The sequence below is a fragment of the Desmodus rotundus genome, chromosome 13, assembly GCF_022682495.2.
Source record: "Desmodus rotundus isolate HL8 chromosome 13, HLdesRot8A.1, whole genome shotgun sequence".
In the NCBI taxonomy this organism is placed as follows: Eukaryota; Metazoa; Chordata; class Mammalia; order Chiroptera; family Phyllostomidae; genus Desmodus; species Desmodus rotundus.
In genome coordinates, this window is record NC_071399.1 from 51,671,399 (window position 1) to 51,690,380 (window position 18,982).

The 18,982-nt window shown below is 38.6% G+C and overlaps 1 protein-coding gene across 1 annotated transcript in view; it reads right to left on the minus strand.

The window, feature by feature from the left end:
• The window catches only part of DNAJC15 (DnaJ heat shock protein family (Hsp40) member C15), a 91,047-nt gene extending 72,869 nt beyond the window's left edge, over positions 1 to 18,178 (minus strand). The window contains exon 1 of the mRNA XM_024569408.4: positions 18,022 to 18,178. Within this exon, the coding sequence (XP_024425176.2) occupies positions 18,022 to 18,126 (105 nt within the window). The 5' untranslated portion in view covers positions 18,127 to 18,178. The remainder of the gene's footprint in view (positions 1 to 18,021) is intronic.
• Positions 18,179 to 18,982: the final 804 nt, after the last annotated feature.

An 18,982-nucleotide genomic window follows, 5' to 3' on the forward strand; every position in this document is an offset into this window, starting at 1 on the left:
AGTGGCCTGCAGATGTAACTACAATTTAAACATATTATCCTAAGAAAATGAGAGATGCATAAACTTATACATGAGGATATCATCACTGCATTACTTATAATATAATAACCGGAAACAACTAAATACCCAAAAGTACGAAAATAAATAAATTAACTGGGCACTAACTGAAATATACACAGACAATTAAATAATATATTGGGGAATGTTTACAGACAATATGTTAAACATAGAATAAGAACAGATTATATAACAAAATGTACAGCATATAAATAAAGAAAAAAAGTGATATACACCAAAACGTTAACAGTAATTACATAATCTTAGTACCTACCTTTTATCATTAGAACAACGTCTTTTATTACATATCAAAGAAATATGGCTTGAAATGTGGCTCCCTACTTGTCAGCTCTATGACCTTGGCCAAGTCGCTTAACTTCTAGACTAGTGGTTCCTTATCTGTAAAATGAGGGTAATAAGTATACCTACTTCCTTAGGTTGGTATGAATTTTTATAAATTAGGACATCCAAACATATCACCTAGTATTTTATATGTGGTAAACATTCAATAAATTGTAGCTATTACAATTAGGATATGATATTATTATACAATTGTTTCTTTTAAGAACAGGATAAAAATGAAAGTTATTAGAAAAATCTTGGGAAGATCCTACCTGGCCAACAGTTAATAACTTTTAATTTCTTATGTTGGAAAAACTTCTGACCTGTGTACTTTAAAATAAACTTTAAAAACAAATTCTGCCCTGGCCTGGTAGAACAGCTGGTTAAAGCATCATCCCCATACACCAAGGTGTCAGGTTCAACCCCCCCAGTCAGGGCACATACAAGAATCAACAAATGAATGCATAAGTAAGTGGAACAACAAATGGATGTTTTTCTCTCTCTCTCTCCCCCTCCCTCCCACCCTTCCTCTCTCACCAATCAACAAAACTTTATTAAAATAAATACAAATTCTTCCTAGTACTCTTCAATAAAAACAAATGCATTAATATTTGGTACCCTCCTTTTCAACCTTGCACCCTGACCATAAAAAACGACCTGGCTGTGTTTCTAGCTAGCCTCTTCCCTATCGTGTACTTCTAACAGACTTAATTACTGCACTGACTCTGAAGTCCTTGGCAAGTACCCCTTTAACTCTCTTGGCCTACACCTGATCTACACTTACCTGCAACACTCTGTAGCTTTGCTAATAATTCTTCTCGCTTGGGAAATCATCCTATTTTCTGAAAGCTGCTTTTATTCTCTTACAAAAGTGTATTTTATTTACTTTAAGGCAACAATTTCTTAAAATGGTAATGCTTACAGCTTAAATCTCATTACATTCTTTCCTTCTTTTTTCAGTTAAGGTAAAATAAAATGAACTCTGCTTTGAAATTTGAAAATTTTAAAACATATCTTGAGGCATCTAAAGACTCTGAAAATTACCACAAAAAGACTGTAAATCATTTCTTTAAGTTGAAGTTCATCAATTTCTGATATCTAAATGATGGAGCAGCAATATGGTTCAGTTAAAAAGTTAAGAACTTTTGGAGTCAAAATTGGTTTCATATTCTAGACCTGCCACTTACTAGCTATATACCCTTCAGACAGTTAATTAACTTTTTGGATCCTCAGTTTTCTTATATGTAAAATAGTGAAAAGTAACAATGAACTTCACAAGACTATTATGAGAAATAGAAAAATATAATCACAGTGTCTGGAACATAGTAGACAAACACTCAGTGCTGGTTCACTTCCTCCTTAATGGACTCAGTACATCCATGTGTATCATTAATTTTTATCTGATTTCTATACAATCAATGAATAAAAATTGAAAATACTACTGACATTATAAGAGACAGTTATGAAAATTTTCAGACCTTATACTTGAAAAGATTGGGAAACTGTTTTAGGGAAAACAAAGGCAAAAATACATGTGTCCTGGCCACAAGTGAATTTTTACTATAAGGACCTAAATCACAGGCAGCAAACACAAGGCCCGTGAGCCGAATCTGGCCCTCCACCTTGTTTCTACCCAGCGGCAGGGCTGAGCTCTCACTCAACGGTTAAGGAGTAGTTACATTTATACAGTCCTGAAATTACACTCGGCCCTTTGAAGGCAACCACAAGGCTATGTGGCCCCCAGTGAAAATGAGTTTGACACCCCTGACCTAAAAGATCCTTTTTACAAAAACCTCAGTGAAAAAAATCTCATCATATTGATAAAATAGACAATAAACTTAGTGTTAGAAATAAATCTGTTGACACTTAAAAATGAGAATGAATGAGCCAACAATTCTAAACTGCATGATATTCCAACTGTTTCTAAATTGCAGACCAGGGACGTCCAACTCGCTGCCCAGGATGATTACGAATGCGGCCCAGTACAAACTGTAAATTTACTTAAAACATTGGTTTTATTACTAAGTTTTATACAAGTTTTATTACTTAGATACACACATTTTCTATATTAGTGGTCACAAACGTGGGACCTGCTCGATGATTTTAAAAAGATTATTGAAAGGGCCGCTGCATAATTTAGGATTATTATGTGAGGACTTTTTTGCTCATCTATGGTGGCGGATATCATAAAAATTATGCATGGACCTTTTTTTGCTCATCAGTTCTCATTAGTGTGTGTGTATTTAATGTGTGGCTCAAGACAATTTTTCTTCTCCTCCCAGTGTGGCCCACCCAGAGACACCAAAAGGTTAGACACCCCTGTTATAGACTATCACAAGTTTTCTAAAATGGAAAGAAAGGCTGAAATGGGTTACCACAAATCAATTACAGAGAATATACAAATTAGGCATCAATTCATGGCACTCATTAAAACTTCTACTTAAACACTTTACAAAATCATATAACGTATTTGGAAATGTTTTAAGTTCTATGTATTGGGTTGGCCAAAAAGTTCACTTGGTTTTTTCTATAAGATGGCTCTATTAGTGCTTAGTTGCCTTTAATTTCATTTGAAACAATTTACAATCTAACAATTGAAAATCTAACAATTTTGTTAGATTGTATTGTGACAGCTGTCATATCAACATGCATTTAAAAAAAAAATCAAAATTGGGCCCACTACCCTAAACCTTACGGCTGATACAGAGTTGACCATTGATGTTTATTTGGATAATACACAGGCTTTGGAATTGTCTACTGATGTGGAATCAAACACCCCCAGCTCTGTGGAAGAAGCCACTGAGAAGGCCACAGTTAAGTGTCACTGGTGATTATTTGAAAAAGCCCCTAACTGAGCACCAGACAAGCCCAGTCCCTCCAGGGAAAGCAACGAGTTCATCTCAGCACTTGAAGCAGATTCTCTGTTGGCTGTGATCTTCATTGTACTTACCACAACTTCCTAAGATTAGGAGCTTCTGCACAAACCTACCATAGGAGTTTGAATAATTCAGAAGACTAGTGAGCCACAGGATGTACCCAGTTGAGGATAAACACAGTGGAGAGAACTGTCCACAGGCAGATGAGTTCTGGCCTGGTGTGGACCCTGGGAGTCAGATAGAGGGATGAAGCCCTATGAGAACAGCACTGTCCCCGGATCTCACTCCTGCTGGATGGCCCCAGAGTATGATGCCATACTCTGTGGGTGCCATACCCTACAGCTTCTGGGAACTGTCCAGGGTCCTAGACCCTACTCCAAGACTCCTAGAGGGAAATGCCAGGAAAAGAAGCCCAGGCCCATGACCAGGTCCACAGTGTGGCCAGGCACCCCTGGCTCTGCTATTTAGTGACTGTGATTTAGCCTCTCTGATTTTGAAACCTCCTGATACCTAAAACGCATGATTCTCAGAATCAGTAGTGCTTGGTGACTGATGTGAAAAAACAGGGGAAGTACCAAAGACCCCACCTCATTCTGCAGTTTCGCAGCCTCTGTGACTTGGCAGCACCAGGGGGAGAAAAGCCAAACCCCCTACACTTTGCTTTCAGCACATGCCGCCTCTACCTCATCTGCCAAACACTGACCATCTCACAATGACCAGGGACACTCCAAACTCACAATATTTTGTCATCCAGAGGCCAGCCTCTCCTCTCCGTCTCCACAAACCCAGTATGAGTCTCCTGAGGTCAGGGCCCGGCCCCTCTGATTTCCCCCCTAAGACCTTCCTAGAACACTTGTGACTACTATTGTGAAGATGTTGCACTTGACTACAGATTACTTTTTCCTGCCCCTGCCCCAACCTCCAGGCCTGGGAAGGGCCCTATATTGTCCTTGAGCATCTTCCAGAGTGCTGACTCCCGGGGCCAGCGGCAGCAAGTACACACGCACTGTTAGTATGCAGACGAAGTACTGACAAGACTTATGAAATTGTAGGAACATGAACCCAAGGAAAAGAAATGTGTTAGTACCCTAACAAACCAGAACAATCAATGAAAAAAGAAAAAAAAGAAAGAAAGAACTCATGGACACAGACAATAATGTAGTGATTGCAGCGGAGAGGTTGAGGTGGGTGGAGGTAGAAGAGGGTATGGGGGATAAATCATAACGGAAAAAATACAATAGTCACTTTCCTGCCAAAAAAAATCCAGCTACTTTAACTTACAACATGAAGAAATTTCTAATAGCTCCTTGAAATAAAGAATTGAGCTACAGATCTAAAATGTAGGTGAAAAGCAGTTTGGGGCTTTTTTCCTTAGTGTGGAGTGACAAGCAAGAAGGCTTTGGGGTAGCTTTCTGCAGTAAGCAAAGCTATTCAAAGTTCAGACCTCTCCAAAAGTGTAGGCGCCTGCATTGAACTGTGAAGTGTGGGGGGTGGTGCCTGGGGAGAGGGGTTGGCTCTGCATTATGGACTTGGCTGGGAAATAATAACACATTGAGTCCTGAGTCAGCATTATTTCACTGAAGCTTGGGTGCCACCTGTTTAGAAAGCCTTCCCTGATCATTCCCAAGGCCAGCTGGGATGACCACTGTCCATGACAGGCATTCACCACACTGTCACATAACTGTCTGTTAGTGCTTTGCCCCCAACTCCAGGCTGTGAACAACCTGGTGGCAGGGTCTGTGACTGAGTCATCTTTGTGTCTCTGCACCTGCAGTATGGTTCACTGAATGAATAACTAAATGCAGCCTAGAAAATTCAAATGCAAGTCACTAATGCACCTGCTAAGATGCTCAAGCAATCCTAAGGGGGAAAAAACATCAAAATTGGTGAGTTTTTGTGTAGCCATTTTAATATTGAAGATGGAAGAAAATATGTAACATTTTCGGCATACTATGCTTTATTATTTCAAGAAAGGTGAAAACGCAACTGAAACGCAAAAAGAGATGTGTACGGTGTGTGTATGGAAAAGGTACTGAGACTGATCGAACGTGTCAAAAGTGGTTTGCAAACTGGAGATTTCTTATTGGATAATGCTCCAAGATTGGGGAAGACCAGCTGAAGTTGATAATGATTAAATCCAGACATTAACTGAGAACACTACATTCCCACGTGGGAGATAGCCAACACACTCAAAATGTCCACATCAATTAAGTTATTGGTAAAAATGTGAAATGCCTGATTGTTCTCAATTAATGGTCTTGATTTAATCATTATCAACTTCAGCTGGTCTACCCCAACTGTGGAGCCTCTTCCAGTGAGAAATCTCCAGCATGAATCTTTGCAATCCACTTTTGACACGTTCGATCAGTCTCAGTACCTTCTCCATATACTGCACGCATCTCTTTTTGCTTTTCAGTTGCATTTTCACCTTTCTTGAAATAATAAAGCATAACATGCCGAAAATGTTACATATTTTCTTCCATCTTCATTATTAAAATGGCTACACAAAAATTCAATTTTAATTTTTAATGCATATTGATATGACAGCTGTCACAATACAATCTAACAAATTGTTTCGAATGAAGTTAAAAACAGCTAAGCACTACTAGAGCCATCTTACAGAAAAAAACAAACAAAAGTATGAATACAGGTATACTTCATTTTATTGTGGTTCTCTTTATTGCACTTCACAGGTGTTGTTTTTTACAAATTGAAGGCAAGACCCCCACCAGCAAAAAGATTATGACTTGCTTTATTGTGATACTCACTTTATTACAGTGATCTGAATACCACTGTACAGTGGACCTGAACCCACAATATCTCTGAAGTATACCTCTAGAAGATTGATGAGTCTCTCCTTCCTTTCATATTCCCCTGGCATCTCCCATTAGCAGTCTCTAACACCAGATATTAAAAAACAAAAATAAAGACAAAACTAATCAACCAAAAGAGAGAGTTGCTGAAGCTGCAGGAGTAATTCCACTTTCCCTGGTGAACTGAAAGCCGAAATCACTGACTCCCAGACAAGGGAATCTTTTACTCTCATACCTCATTAGCTATACAGGGTGAAGAGCTGGGTAAGAAGATAAAAATGGGATTAGGATGCAGAGTTGTGACACAGAATGAACTTTCCCATAAGATAAGATATTATGCCCATAGAATTAAAAAATGGTCAAAAGACCTAAACAGATGCTTCTCCAAGGAGGACATGCAGTGGGCCCAGAGACATATGAAAAGATGCTCAGCATCACTAGCAATCAGAGATGCAAATTAAAACCACAAAGAGATACCACTTCACATCGGTGAGAATGGCCAGCATAAACATATCAACAGACAACAAGTGTTGGAGAGGATATGAACAAAAGGGAACCGTAGTGCACTGTTGGCGGGATTGCCGACTGGTGCAGCCACTGTAGGAAACAGTATGGAATTTCCTCAGAAAACTAAAAATGGAACTGTCTTTTTGACCCGGCAATTCCATTGCTGGGATTATATCCTAAGAACCCTGAAACACTAATTCAAAAGAAACTATGCACCCCAATGTTCATAGCAGCACAATTTATAATAGCCAAGTGCTGGAAGCAACCTAAGTGCCCATCAGTAAATGAGTGGATCAAAAAACTAAGGTACATTTACACAGTGGACTACTACACAGCAGAAAGAAAGAAGGAGTGCCTACCCCTCGTGACAGAATGGATGGAACTGGAGAACATTATGCTAAATGAAATAAGCTAAGCGGTTAAAGACAAATACCATATGATCTCACCTTTAAGTGGATCCTAATCAATAAAACAAACAAACAAGCAAGCAAAACAGAACCAGACACATTGAAATTAAGAACAATCTGACAGTAACCAGAGGGGAGGTGGTAGGGGGTAATGGGGGGAAAGGAGGGAAGGGTTTTCAGGAACTATAAAGGACACATGGACAACACAAAGGGCAGGGGTAGAATCAAGGGAGGGAGGTATGGATGGCAGGGGTGGGGGGAAAATGCAGGCAACTGTACTTAACAACAACAAAAAATAGTAATAATAAAAAAAGAAAAGAAGTGAACCTAAAGGAGGCTTATTGATCTTCCATATCTGCCACAAAGTTCAAAGATGTCTTGAGTCACACACAACAAATAATTAAAAAGATTCAAAAATCAAGATATTATATACATGATATATGCTTCCACTTATTTGTATCTTCTTTAATTTCTTTCTTCCGTGTCTTATCATTTTCTGAGTACAGGTCTAATACATTCTTGGTTAAATTTATTCCTAGGGACTGTATTTGTTTTGCAGCAATTGTGAATGGGACTGTTCGCTTAATTTCCCTTTCTGATGGTTCCTTCTTGGTGTATAAAAATGCAACTAATTTCTAGATATTAATTTTGTATCTTGCTACTTACTGAATTAATTTGTCAGTTCTAGTAATTTTTTGGTGGCATCTTTAGGGTTGTCTATATATATTAAGTATTATATCATCTACAAATATGACAGTTTTACTTCTTCCTTTCCTATTTGGATACCTTTTATTTTTTGTCTGGTTGCTGTGGCTAGGCCTTCCAGTACTATGTTGAATAAGAGTGGTGAAAGCAGACATCCCTGCCTTGTTCCCCTCTTAAGGGAAATGCTTGTAGTTTTTGCCCATTGAGTATGATGTCGCCTGTGGGTTTGTCATGTGTGGCCTTTATTACATTGAGGTATGCTCCCTGTATTCCCACTTTGCTCAGAGTTTTATCCTAAATGGATGTTAAAGTTTATCAAATGCTTTTTCTGAATCTATTGATATGATCATGTAGTTTTCATTTTTCATTTTGTTTCTGTGGTGTATAACATTTATTAATTTGTGGATATTGTACCAATCTTGTATCAAAATGGATTAAAGACAAATGTTAGACTCAAAATCAAAAAAATACCCTGGAAGAAAACATTGGTATAGGGGGGAGATCAGTGGTAATGGAAAAAATACAATAAAAAATATTATACTCATGAGGCTTCTTAGAGAAATGACTAATTCTAGAACTCAGGGCAAGAAATATACAAAATGAGCTATAGCGCCTTGTAAGTGCTGAAAGTAAGGAAGTACTAAAAAAGTTCACAATAATAGTGGTATATCAAGGGTACACAGAAGCCAACTAAAAGAGATCCCAATGGCCAAAGCTGGAACAATATGAGCAACAAAATAGTAGTATGGGATTATAACCCAAAGTATAAAGTAAATATCATGAATCTAGACTGATATAAATAGGTAGATGAAGCTGAAGAGACCATGTCCTGTGCAGAAGAATTCCAACCAACTATATAGACCACTGCACGCTCAAGAAGCAGGAGCATAACTCCCACTCCTTAAATGTGGACCACACATTCAGACTTCTTTTCAGAAATAACAATAGGGAAAGGGGAGAGAAAGAACACTCTAACAGTGGAGAAACCTGACAAACACAATAAATACTTCATCAGATTAGATCAAGGGCGACATAAATAGTGATAAGTCATGTTGATAATATGTACTCTACACAGGATGGGATGAAAATGGCACTTTACTCTCTGGTCTTCTTCCCAAAAACCCACAACCCAAGTAACTGTGAGAAAAACAGATGACAGATTTCAATAGAGGAGCATCGCCCACCTCAGTAGAATTCTGATACTCCTCAAATCTGTCAAATTCATCCAAAACAAGGCAAGTCTGAGAAACTGTCACAGCCAAGAGGTGCCAAAAGAAACATGAAAAGTAAATAGAATGTGGTATCTTGGATGGGATCCTGGAACAGTAAAAGGACATTAGGTAAAAACTAAGAATCTGAATAAAGTATGGCCTTTGGTTAACAGCAATGCACAAATATTGGTTCATTAACTATAACACGTGTACCTTTCTAACACAAGATGTTAATAGGGGAAACTGAGTGTAGAGTACATGAGGATTCTGCATTACCCCACTTTTTATGTAAATCTAAAACTGCTGTAAAAAAAATACAAAGTCTTTTCAAAAGGAAAAAATGTTACATATGGTGATTGATCAGATTTTTATGAGCTAACATTGCTTATTTAACTCCCTAATGGCATTGAAATAATATTCAAAGAACATTATAAAACAGTGAAAATGGAGTTCCATGAAATAATACTCTCTTACTCTTACCCTGAGGGCTAAATAAACTTCTGTGGGCTGGGAATACCCAACATTTCTAATAGTGTTTTGTAACACCGCTTTTAGGAGCCTCTCCTTTTAATTTTTTCAACATCTGTGGAATTCACATCACCTTACAACTGAAAATAAAGTGAGTTGAGTGTGTTGGTTGAGACCTGCCTGAACTCAGTGATACATTCTCTGGCTTTTCCCTACTCTGCTCTGCTGGAAGGAGACCTGAGTCCTGCAGGCTCCTGTGCCAGCTGGCCCCAATTGAGTCTGACCAATGAGATGCAATGGTGAGAGATATGAGGGCAGAAAAAGGGAGAGCAGGTTGCTTCTCCCTTTTCCTGTGTCTTGAGCAGCAGCTCTAGAAGCAACAGTGTCTCTATGGCTCCAGCTCTCTCTGGACACAACCAGGTTAACTAGAAGTGGTTTTGAAAACATGAATTCTTCCCTTTAGCCTTCTAGCCCCAGGAATGCTAGTGGTTTCTTACTGTTCTCAACCCACAGTCTGCCTAACAATCCTGTCTGGCTTCTCAACAACTCCATTACCTATAAAGCCATTCTCTGCATACATTATTATTATATAACTTATGTCTGTTTTCCTGATTAGACTTTGACACTCAGAAAAATTGAAGGAGAGAGAGAAATGAGAGTATATATTCTGACTAAGAACACAGATGCAGGAAAGCAGAGTACTTTACAGTTCATCCATGTAACAACTGTGTGAATTTGGGCAAATTATTTCATTGCCTTAATCCTCAATTTATTCATTCATAAGTGGAGGATTATAGTAGCACCTATACCTCACAGGGTTATTACAGACTAAATGAGTTCATGCATTTAAAGCATTAGCTTAATACCTGGCACAAAACAACTTACGGTAACTACCATCACAGTTACTGCTGCTATCATCTCATTCTCTGAACAATACCCCCAGAGTACTGCCCACATTCTTAACTGGTGCCTGCTTTGGCTTCTCTATCCTTTACCCTTCTTAAATACTGCTCTATTTTTATTTTTAAATTTATTGATTTTTTTTTTTTTAGAGAGAGCAAGAAAGGAAAGGAGAGAGAAATATCGGTTTGTTCATCCACTCATTTATTCATTCATTGGTTGATTCTTGTATATGTCCTGACAAGGGACTGAACCCATAACCCTGGCATATCGGGACAATGCTCTAACTAAATGAGCTACCCAGCCAAAACCTTAAATATTGCTCTAGGCTTAATCTTCCTGAAGCCCTCCACTCCTACAAAACTTCAGCTGCCTATAGATATCCATACTCCTTAACCTGTCATTCAGGGTTATCCACAGTCTTATTCTAACTTATTTTTCCTTTTTTAATTTTTAATATAATCTACATTTTAGAAAAACCTGTTTTTCTCTTTTACGGGCTTCTCTTATTTTTCAAGTCCCTTGAGGACAACTGCCATGTCTGATTCATCTTTGTGTTCACTACAGCACTTAGCCTCAGAGCCTGGCCTAACAAAGTGAGACACCATAAACATGTGTTGAATGAATGAACAAATAAATGACAGCACTTAATGAACTTGGTCTTGAATTGGCTGTTTCAATTTAATCCAATTTACCTTCTAGAGCAGGGGTTGACAAACTTATGACCCAAAAGTCAAATATGGTCCTCCAACTATTTTTGTAAATAAAGTTTTATAGGAACACAGTCATAGTTTTGTACTGTCTGTAGCTGCCTTCACTCTACACTGGAAGAGTTCAGTAGTGTGACAGAGGCCTTTTGGCTTGCAAAGCCTAAAATACTTACTTCATTAGCCCTTTAAAAATAAGTTTGCTGACCCCTGTCCATGAGGGTGGCAATCCAGGTTTATTCTTATCCTCCCCCCACACACCTAGTAAATGTCTTCCATGTATTTATTTATTTTTTTAAATTTATTTATTTATTTTTATTCAGTTATAATTGTCTGCATTTTCTCCCCATCCCTCCACCCCACCCCAGCCAGTCCCACCTCCCTCCCCCACCTCTACCCTCCCCCTTGATTTTGTCCTTGTGTCCTTTATAGTAGCTCCTGTAATCCCCTCTCCTCACTGTCCCCTCCCCACTCCCCTCTGGCTATTGTTACAATGTTCTTAATTTCAACATCTCTGGTTATATTTTGTTTGCTTTTTTCTTTTGTTGATAATGTTCCAGTTAAAGGTGAGATCATATGGTATTTGTCCCTCACCGCCTGGCTTATTTCACTTAGCATAATGTTCTCCAGTTCCATCCATGCTGTTGCAAAGGGTATAAGCTCCTTCTTTCTCTCTGCTGCATAGAATTCCATTGTGTAAATGTACCATAATTTTTTGATCCACTCATTTGCTGATGGGCACTTAGGTTATCTTCCATGTATTTAGTGTTCCAAAAAGTATTGAATCAGTAAATTAAAATTGAAATGACAAAATGTAAAGAGTGGACAATGCCACTCTTTGGTGTTAGTGGAAGTATAAGCAATAAAATAACCAAAACTGGAAAATGCACATCAAAAGTCAGTGTATTATGTGTACTCTGACTTCACACACTAGACACTTATATTTTAAGCCTCTCTTTACCATGAAAAAAGTCAAAGAAGAAAGAGTCCCATTTATCTTACTCCTCTTTATTCCCTAAGACCATTAGTTCTTCATTCTAGAAAACACTTCTCTAATCTTTGGAGAAACACTCCTCTACTTTTCTCCCATTCGGCTATTTGATTCATTGGTTAATTTCATCATTCAACAAAAATTTATAGGGTGACAACCATGGGCCTGGTTTTATGTTGGGAGCTGAGAATAAGGATCCTTAAAACTTGGTCCCTGCCTATTAATCAAAACAGCCTGGTAGCGGCACAAGAACAGATACATAGACCAATGGAAAAGAACAGAGAACCCAGAAATAAACCCAAGTCTCTACAGTCAATTAATATTTGACAAAGGAGGCAGCAGCATAAAATGCAGTAAAAATAGCCTCTTCAACAAATGGTGTTGGGAGATCTGAACAGCTACATGCCAAAAAATGAAACTTGACCACCAACTTATACCATACACAAAAATTAACTCAAGATGGATAAAAGACTTAAATATAAGTCATGACACCATAAAGTCCTAGAGGAGAGCATAGGCAGGAAAATCTCAAATATTCCACGCAGCAATATTTTCACAGACATGTCCCCTAGAGCAGGGGACATAAAGGAAAGAATAAACAAATGGGACCTCATCAAATTAAAAAGCTCCTGCACAACTAAGGAAAACAGCATTAAAATGAAGAGAGAACCAACCGTATGGGAAAACATATTTGCCAATGACACCTCAGACAAGGGCCTGATCTCCAAAATATATAAAGAACTCACACAACTCCACTCCAGGAAGACAAACAACCCAATTTAAAAATGGGCAAAGGACCTGAACAGATGCTTCTCCAAGAAGGACATACAGAGGGTCCTGAGACATATGAAAAGATGCTCAGCATCACTAGCCATGAGAGAGATGCAAATTAAACCACAACGAAATGCCACTTTACACCGATCAGAATAGCCATCACAAACAAATCAAGAAACAAGCATTGGAAAGGTTGTGGATAAAAGGGAATCCTAGTGTACTGTTGGTGGGAGTGCACACCAGAATATCCTCCCCCAACTCGTTCATGTGGCAGACTGGTGCAACCACTGTGGAAAACAGTATGGAATTTCCTCAGAAAACTAAAAATGGAACTGTCTTTTGACCTGGCAATTCCATTGCTGGGATTATATCCTAAGAACCCTGAAACACTAATTCAAAAGAACCTATGCACCCCAATGTTCATAGCAGCACAATTTATAATAGCCAAGTGCTGGAAGCAACCTAAGTGCCCATCAGTAAATGAGTGGATCAAAAAACTAAGGTACATTTACACAGTGGACTACTACACAGCAGAAAGAAAGAAGGAGTGCCTACCCCTTGTGACAGAATGGATGGAACTGGAGAACATTATGCTAAATGAAATAAGCTAAGCGGTTAAAGACAAATACCGTATGATCTCACCTTTAAGTGGATCCTAATCAATAAAACAAACAAACAAGCAAGCAAAACAGAACCAGACACATTGAAATTAAGAACAATCTGACAGTAACCAGAGGGGAGGTGGTAGGGGGTAATGGGGGGAAAGGAGGGAAAGGTTTTCAGGAACTATAAAGGACACATGGACAAAACTAAGAGGGGGCAGAATCAGGGGAGGGAGGTGTGGATGGCTGGGATGGGGGGAAAATGCAGGCAACTGTATTTAACAACAATAAAAAATAATAATAATAATAATAAAAGAATATTTAGTAATTTGCCCTGGCTGGGTAGCTCAGTTGGTTAGAGTGTCATCCCAATACACCAAGGTTCCAGGTTCAACCCCCAGTCAGAGCTCACACAAGAATCAACCAATGAATGCATATATAAGTAGAACAACACATCGATGTTCTCTCTCTCTCTAAAAATCAGTAAATTAAAAAAAACTCTTTTTAATTAAAAATACATAATTCAAACAGGAAAATAAGCACTATTTAAATAATGCCAGCATATCAACAAGTGGGCCAAGTCAGGTATCTGTTAACTGCCCCCTAGTTTCAAATATCCTGGAAAAAATAAACGGAAAAATTACAGTAAATGTTCCACTACCATGAATCAAAGAATTTCTGAAAACTGGTATAATAGTCTACTCCATCAAAGCTGCTACTGCTGAGAGGGGAAAAAAAAGGCATCAAAATTGTTTATAAATTCCCTAAGGCATTTTATTCTTCCAAAACAGCATAAGCAGTAAATAACTTTCTAGATAAATATAAATTGCCTCAAAGTGTTATGAAATGCTAAAACTTCTATCTTGAGACTGAAACGCATAAGTTCAAGATAGACAACAGTTATACCAGAGGGAAATTAACAAGGAAAAGAATTATTCCTCTGCCTCAAAAAGCTAAGTGGTGATTGTGATGGAGAGGAAAGATGGAGACTATTCTCTCACTCAACAAACATTTATTTATAACACTTAGAACATTTGCCATATAAATATACAAACATTATTTAGCATACACCAGGCCTTGTGTTAAGTTCTAGGGAGAGAACAGTGAGCAAGACAGACCCAGAGTTTACTGTTCTCCCTTAGAAGCTAACATAAAGGAGAAACCCTACAGAAAAAGGTATGTTAGAACAAAAAATCCGTATTTTTTCATTAAGTTACTCAATAGTAATAAAAGTTAATAGCTGTTTATATAATAAACAATTAAGTGAACACCATGTGTCGATTATAATGTCAATCACAGCAGATAAAAGTTCTTGCTTTAAAGACTTCACAACCTAGGTTCTTAAGTAAATATAATTTTTATACAAGAAATAGTATAACAAAAAATTGTATGGCTTTCTAAGGAAAGACATAGGAAAAAACAACTTAATTCTACAAGGGGAGGGAACTGGAATCAGGGAAGGCTTCATATCAGTAAGCTGAGCCTTAAAAAAAAATAAATAGAAGTTTGCCAGGCAGAGGAGAAAACTGTTAAGTCACAACACAGAATGCAGTACAGTATAGAGGATGGAAGATGGGGCTGGGTGATTTGTGGGTCAGTTCATGAAGATTCCAGTATAGTGCCTCGAGGAAAGTTTGGACCATGGTAAATTTATAAAAATGGATGATACCATTATTAGGTCAGGATTATAGAAAAATAACTGATGGCAGTATGGAGATTAAAAAAGGTAAAGTACCAGAAGCAAAGAGATTAGTTTTAAAGGATACTACCGGCTCTGGCTGGTATAGTTCAGTGGAATGAGCAATGGCTATGAACCAAAGGGTCACCAGTTCGATTCCCAGTCAGGGCACAGGCCTGGGTTGTGGGCCAGGTCCCCAGTGGGGGCCACATGAGAAGCAACCACACATTGATGTTTCTCTCCCTCCCTTTCTCCCTCTTCCCTTCTGTCTAAAAACAGATAAATAAAGTCTTTAAATAAAGAAAGAACACTACTGTAGGCCAGAGGAGGTGATAAAGGCTAACAGAACAGCAGTGGGAAGGGAGGGAGAAGGAAATCACTGAGAGCAGGATAAGTGGCTGATGAACTGGATGTTGGAGGTATTAGAAAAGTGGAGTTGAGTATGGAATTATTCAAGATAAGGGAAATAAGAAGGGAATCAACATGTTTGGCAGGAAGATATAATGAGTTACATTTTAGCTGAATTTTGTATTTTGAATTTATTAACTCTATTCACTGAAAGAATAGTTCTTCTCATTCATTCCCATTCCAGAATAACATTTATTCATTTCAATAGTTCCTTTTTGGAATGCTGATCACATATCAAGCACAATTATTAATGCTGTAAATCAGACAGCAAACAAAGTTCCTGTCTTACATTTTAGCCTCTTCTTATGTATAAAGACCAGCAAGGAAAAAAAAATCAAAGTTAAAAATATGGATATATAATACATAATCCATGTGATTTCTTCAAAGGGATGCTTCTAGGTAGTACAGTAAAATATGTTTTATATCAAAGTGGAATTGAAAAATTGTAGAAGTGGTCTCTTTTTCTGGTAATGAACACCTGATAATTTATGTGTTTGACATGTTTTAGCCTTCATACATAAGGTTTGTTCATACTGAAACATATTGGTGGCTAATTTTCTTATGGTACACTATCCCAGCGATTTTCAACCTTTGTCACATCACAGCACAGATGAACTAAGGACTAAAATTCTGTGGCACATCAAAAAATACATTTTTTGCCAATTTGACCAAAAAATTTTTTATACGTATGATTTTGATTCATTCACACCAGACAGTTGTTGGTGTATAAGGGAAATGAGGTCAGTGCCCCGACTAAACATGTTTTAAAAATTCTTGCAGCAAATCAGTTGAAAATCGCTACACTATCCTAATAACACTAGGAGTTACACTATCAAGAAAGTACTGGAAACTAAAAGGCTACCCCTCATACAAACTGAGTTTTGTTAAAACTGCTTTAAAAATTTATGGTATTCTCTTTTTAACCTTAAAGTTTCTTTCCCACTTTTCAACGAGAACCAGCTTTGCTAAAGCAAAGTTTTACTATGACCTGTAATTATTAAACAATTAATTGTGTGTTACTATTTCACTCTAGGTGCTACACAGACATTTTTACCTTCATTTTTTCTTTTTAATCTCTTAAACATGCTAATAAACATTAATTTTTAGTTCCTAAAGAGAAGCTTATTTAAGAGAAAGTTATTTAACATCTACTACTACTTGTTTGAGAAAAAGTTATCTAACATCTAGCAGATACATATTCCAAATATTTTAAAGTAAATTGCATCTTTTTAAAAAGTGGTATGAAATTTTTTTTCTTCAACTCCTTGAGAAACATTTTATTTTCTATTATTTTCAAAAAGATTACTGACTATGTCCCACACCTAGGTCATTTATTCTTTCTTAACATTTACCCATTGTCAGTCTCCCATCACTTTTAGCACTTCCAAGTTCCCCAAAGTTATTCTCAACTCTCTATTTACTCAGATCAATGGTTCCCAACAAGGGCAGAACAGGCCTTTAGGGACACTTTGAAAATCTGTGGTCCTTTTGGTTGTCACAACAATTTGGGTAGGAGAGAGGACAATTGGTGGATGGAGGACTATGGATCCTAGAAGTTCTAGTAAGTATGAGAGAGACAACCCTGTAATCAAAAGAACCGTCTGCATCCCTCAAAATTTTAAGACTCTATTGGACACTAAGTAGACAAGATATATCACTGTGGGCTGGAGTAGCACGGAATGTGGTGTAGAAAAGGGATAAATGTTTCTGGATTTCCCTCATCTAATTCATTCTTCTTATAAGTAGCCAGAGAGAATCTTACAATGGCCCTACAATCACTCGTTTACTTAAAACTCATCAAAATGATACCGCTGCCCTCAGAATATCCCAACTCTTTCACGTAGCTTACCACGACTGAAATATTATCGTGCCTGTAATGAATTAAATAAAATACACTGTTAAAATTAACTTCACCTACTTCTTTTTACATTTTTAATATGGCTACAGAAAACTTAAAAATACATATGTGACTCGCACTATGTTTCTATAGGGCCATTCCTTTTCCCAGATCTACATTTCAGCCTAAATATGCCACTTGCAGTTCCGACTGGGCCCCTTCTCTGACCTGCAACTTTGTGGATCAACTGCTACTACTCGTGCCCGAAACATTTCCCCCCTCCCTGAGTTAAATGCTACTCATTTTTTGATCTTAGTCTCTAACTATTGCTTTCTCTAAGAAGTCTTTCCTGACCTCACTCCCAGCCCCCAAACTGGACTGCGATCTCCTAGGTGATAACGAGAATCCATCTTACTGCACTTACAGTACTGGATCTTCAAATGTCTGTTCTAGTCTGTGTCCCCGACAAGACTGCAAGCTCCTTGAGGGGACAGAAATTCTCTAAACACACCTAGTTGCAACGCCAGGCACAGCGCGGCGTTGGGACTGAAAGAATTAACCGTGGGGCGATGATGGTGAATGAAAGCCTGGAACCAGGGTTTGAGGGAAAAGCAGATACTTAGAGGTGAGGCAGGACTAGGAGGGACTCTCTGCGGCTGCTACCAGGCCCCTGCGGCTGCTACCAGGCTCAGCCGGCAGCTAAGAGCTGGAGAGAGGCAGGAGAGCGACAGAACTCACCAGTCCTCGGTCGATCTCCGCATCCGGCTGTTTGGTCGAGGGCCGCGAGTACTCGGCATACCGAAGGCCCTCGCAGGCCGCCCCGCAGCCACCACCGGCAGCCATGACAACACGGTGGAGAGGGACGCACCGAGCCTCGGTGCCGCCTACGGGACGGCCGCAGGGACAAACTAGGCGGGTTGCTTCGCGGGTTTAGAACAGATTACACCCGCTGCTAGTGGAGGGCGGGTCACTGGGAGATCTCACCTAGGCTGGGGCCAGCCTGTTCGGTTAAACCCTGGAGTCACACTCAGAGCTGAGTAGGGTGTTTTGTTTGTTCAGATTGGCTGGTCCAAAGCCAACACTAAGACCTCCTGGGACAGTGCAAGGTTGGCCCTGGCCAGCTCCCCAAGTAGCCCCAAGGGCCTAGATTTAAGCCCAAAGCCTGATGATGGTCTCATCAAATTGCAGTGCCTGAAGGTTCCTGACTCACACAAGACCTTTCTTCCTACGCCCTACTACTGATTATACTTCTGTTTAATGTCACAATCCTCCCATCCATGAAAGCAATATTAGAGGCAATTTGCTTACCCCTCCCCAATGTGAATGGCTATATTTAAGAAGAAATAAATCTCACTCACCACAAATGGTTTTGTGCAGCCTTGAATGTAGAAAGACCCCACTTTATTATGAATTTTTAAGTCAAGCCTTTTTGAGCAAAAATTAACAAACAGATGAAGCGTGTATAGTGTTTTCCAACTCCTGTATACCAACTTGACAGCATTTTTGCCCTTTATACCCACTGCAAAAGCAGCTTACAAGAAAAGAAATCTTTCTTTTCTCTATTCCTGAATTTAAAGTTTTGAGGGTCTATTAACTTATTTATTTAGTTACTATTACCGGCAAGTCCAAGAAGTTAGGGACTATAAGAGTGTACGGTCTTGCAGGGGAAATAACACTGACACAGAGTGTAACAATACAT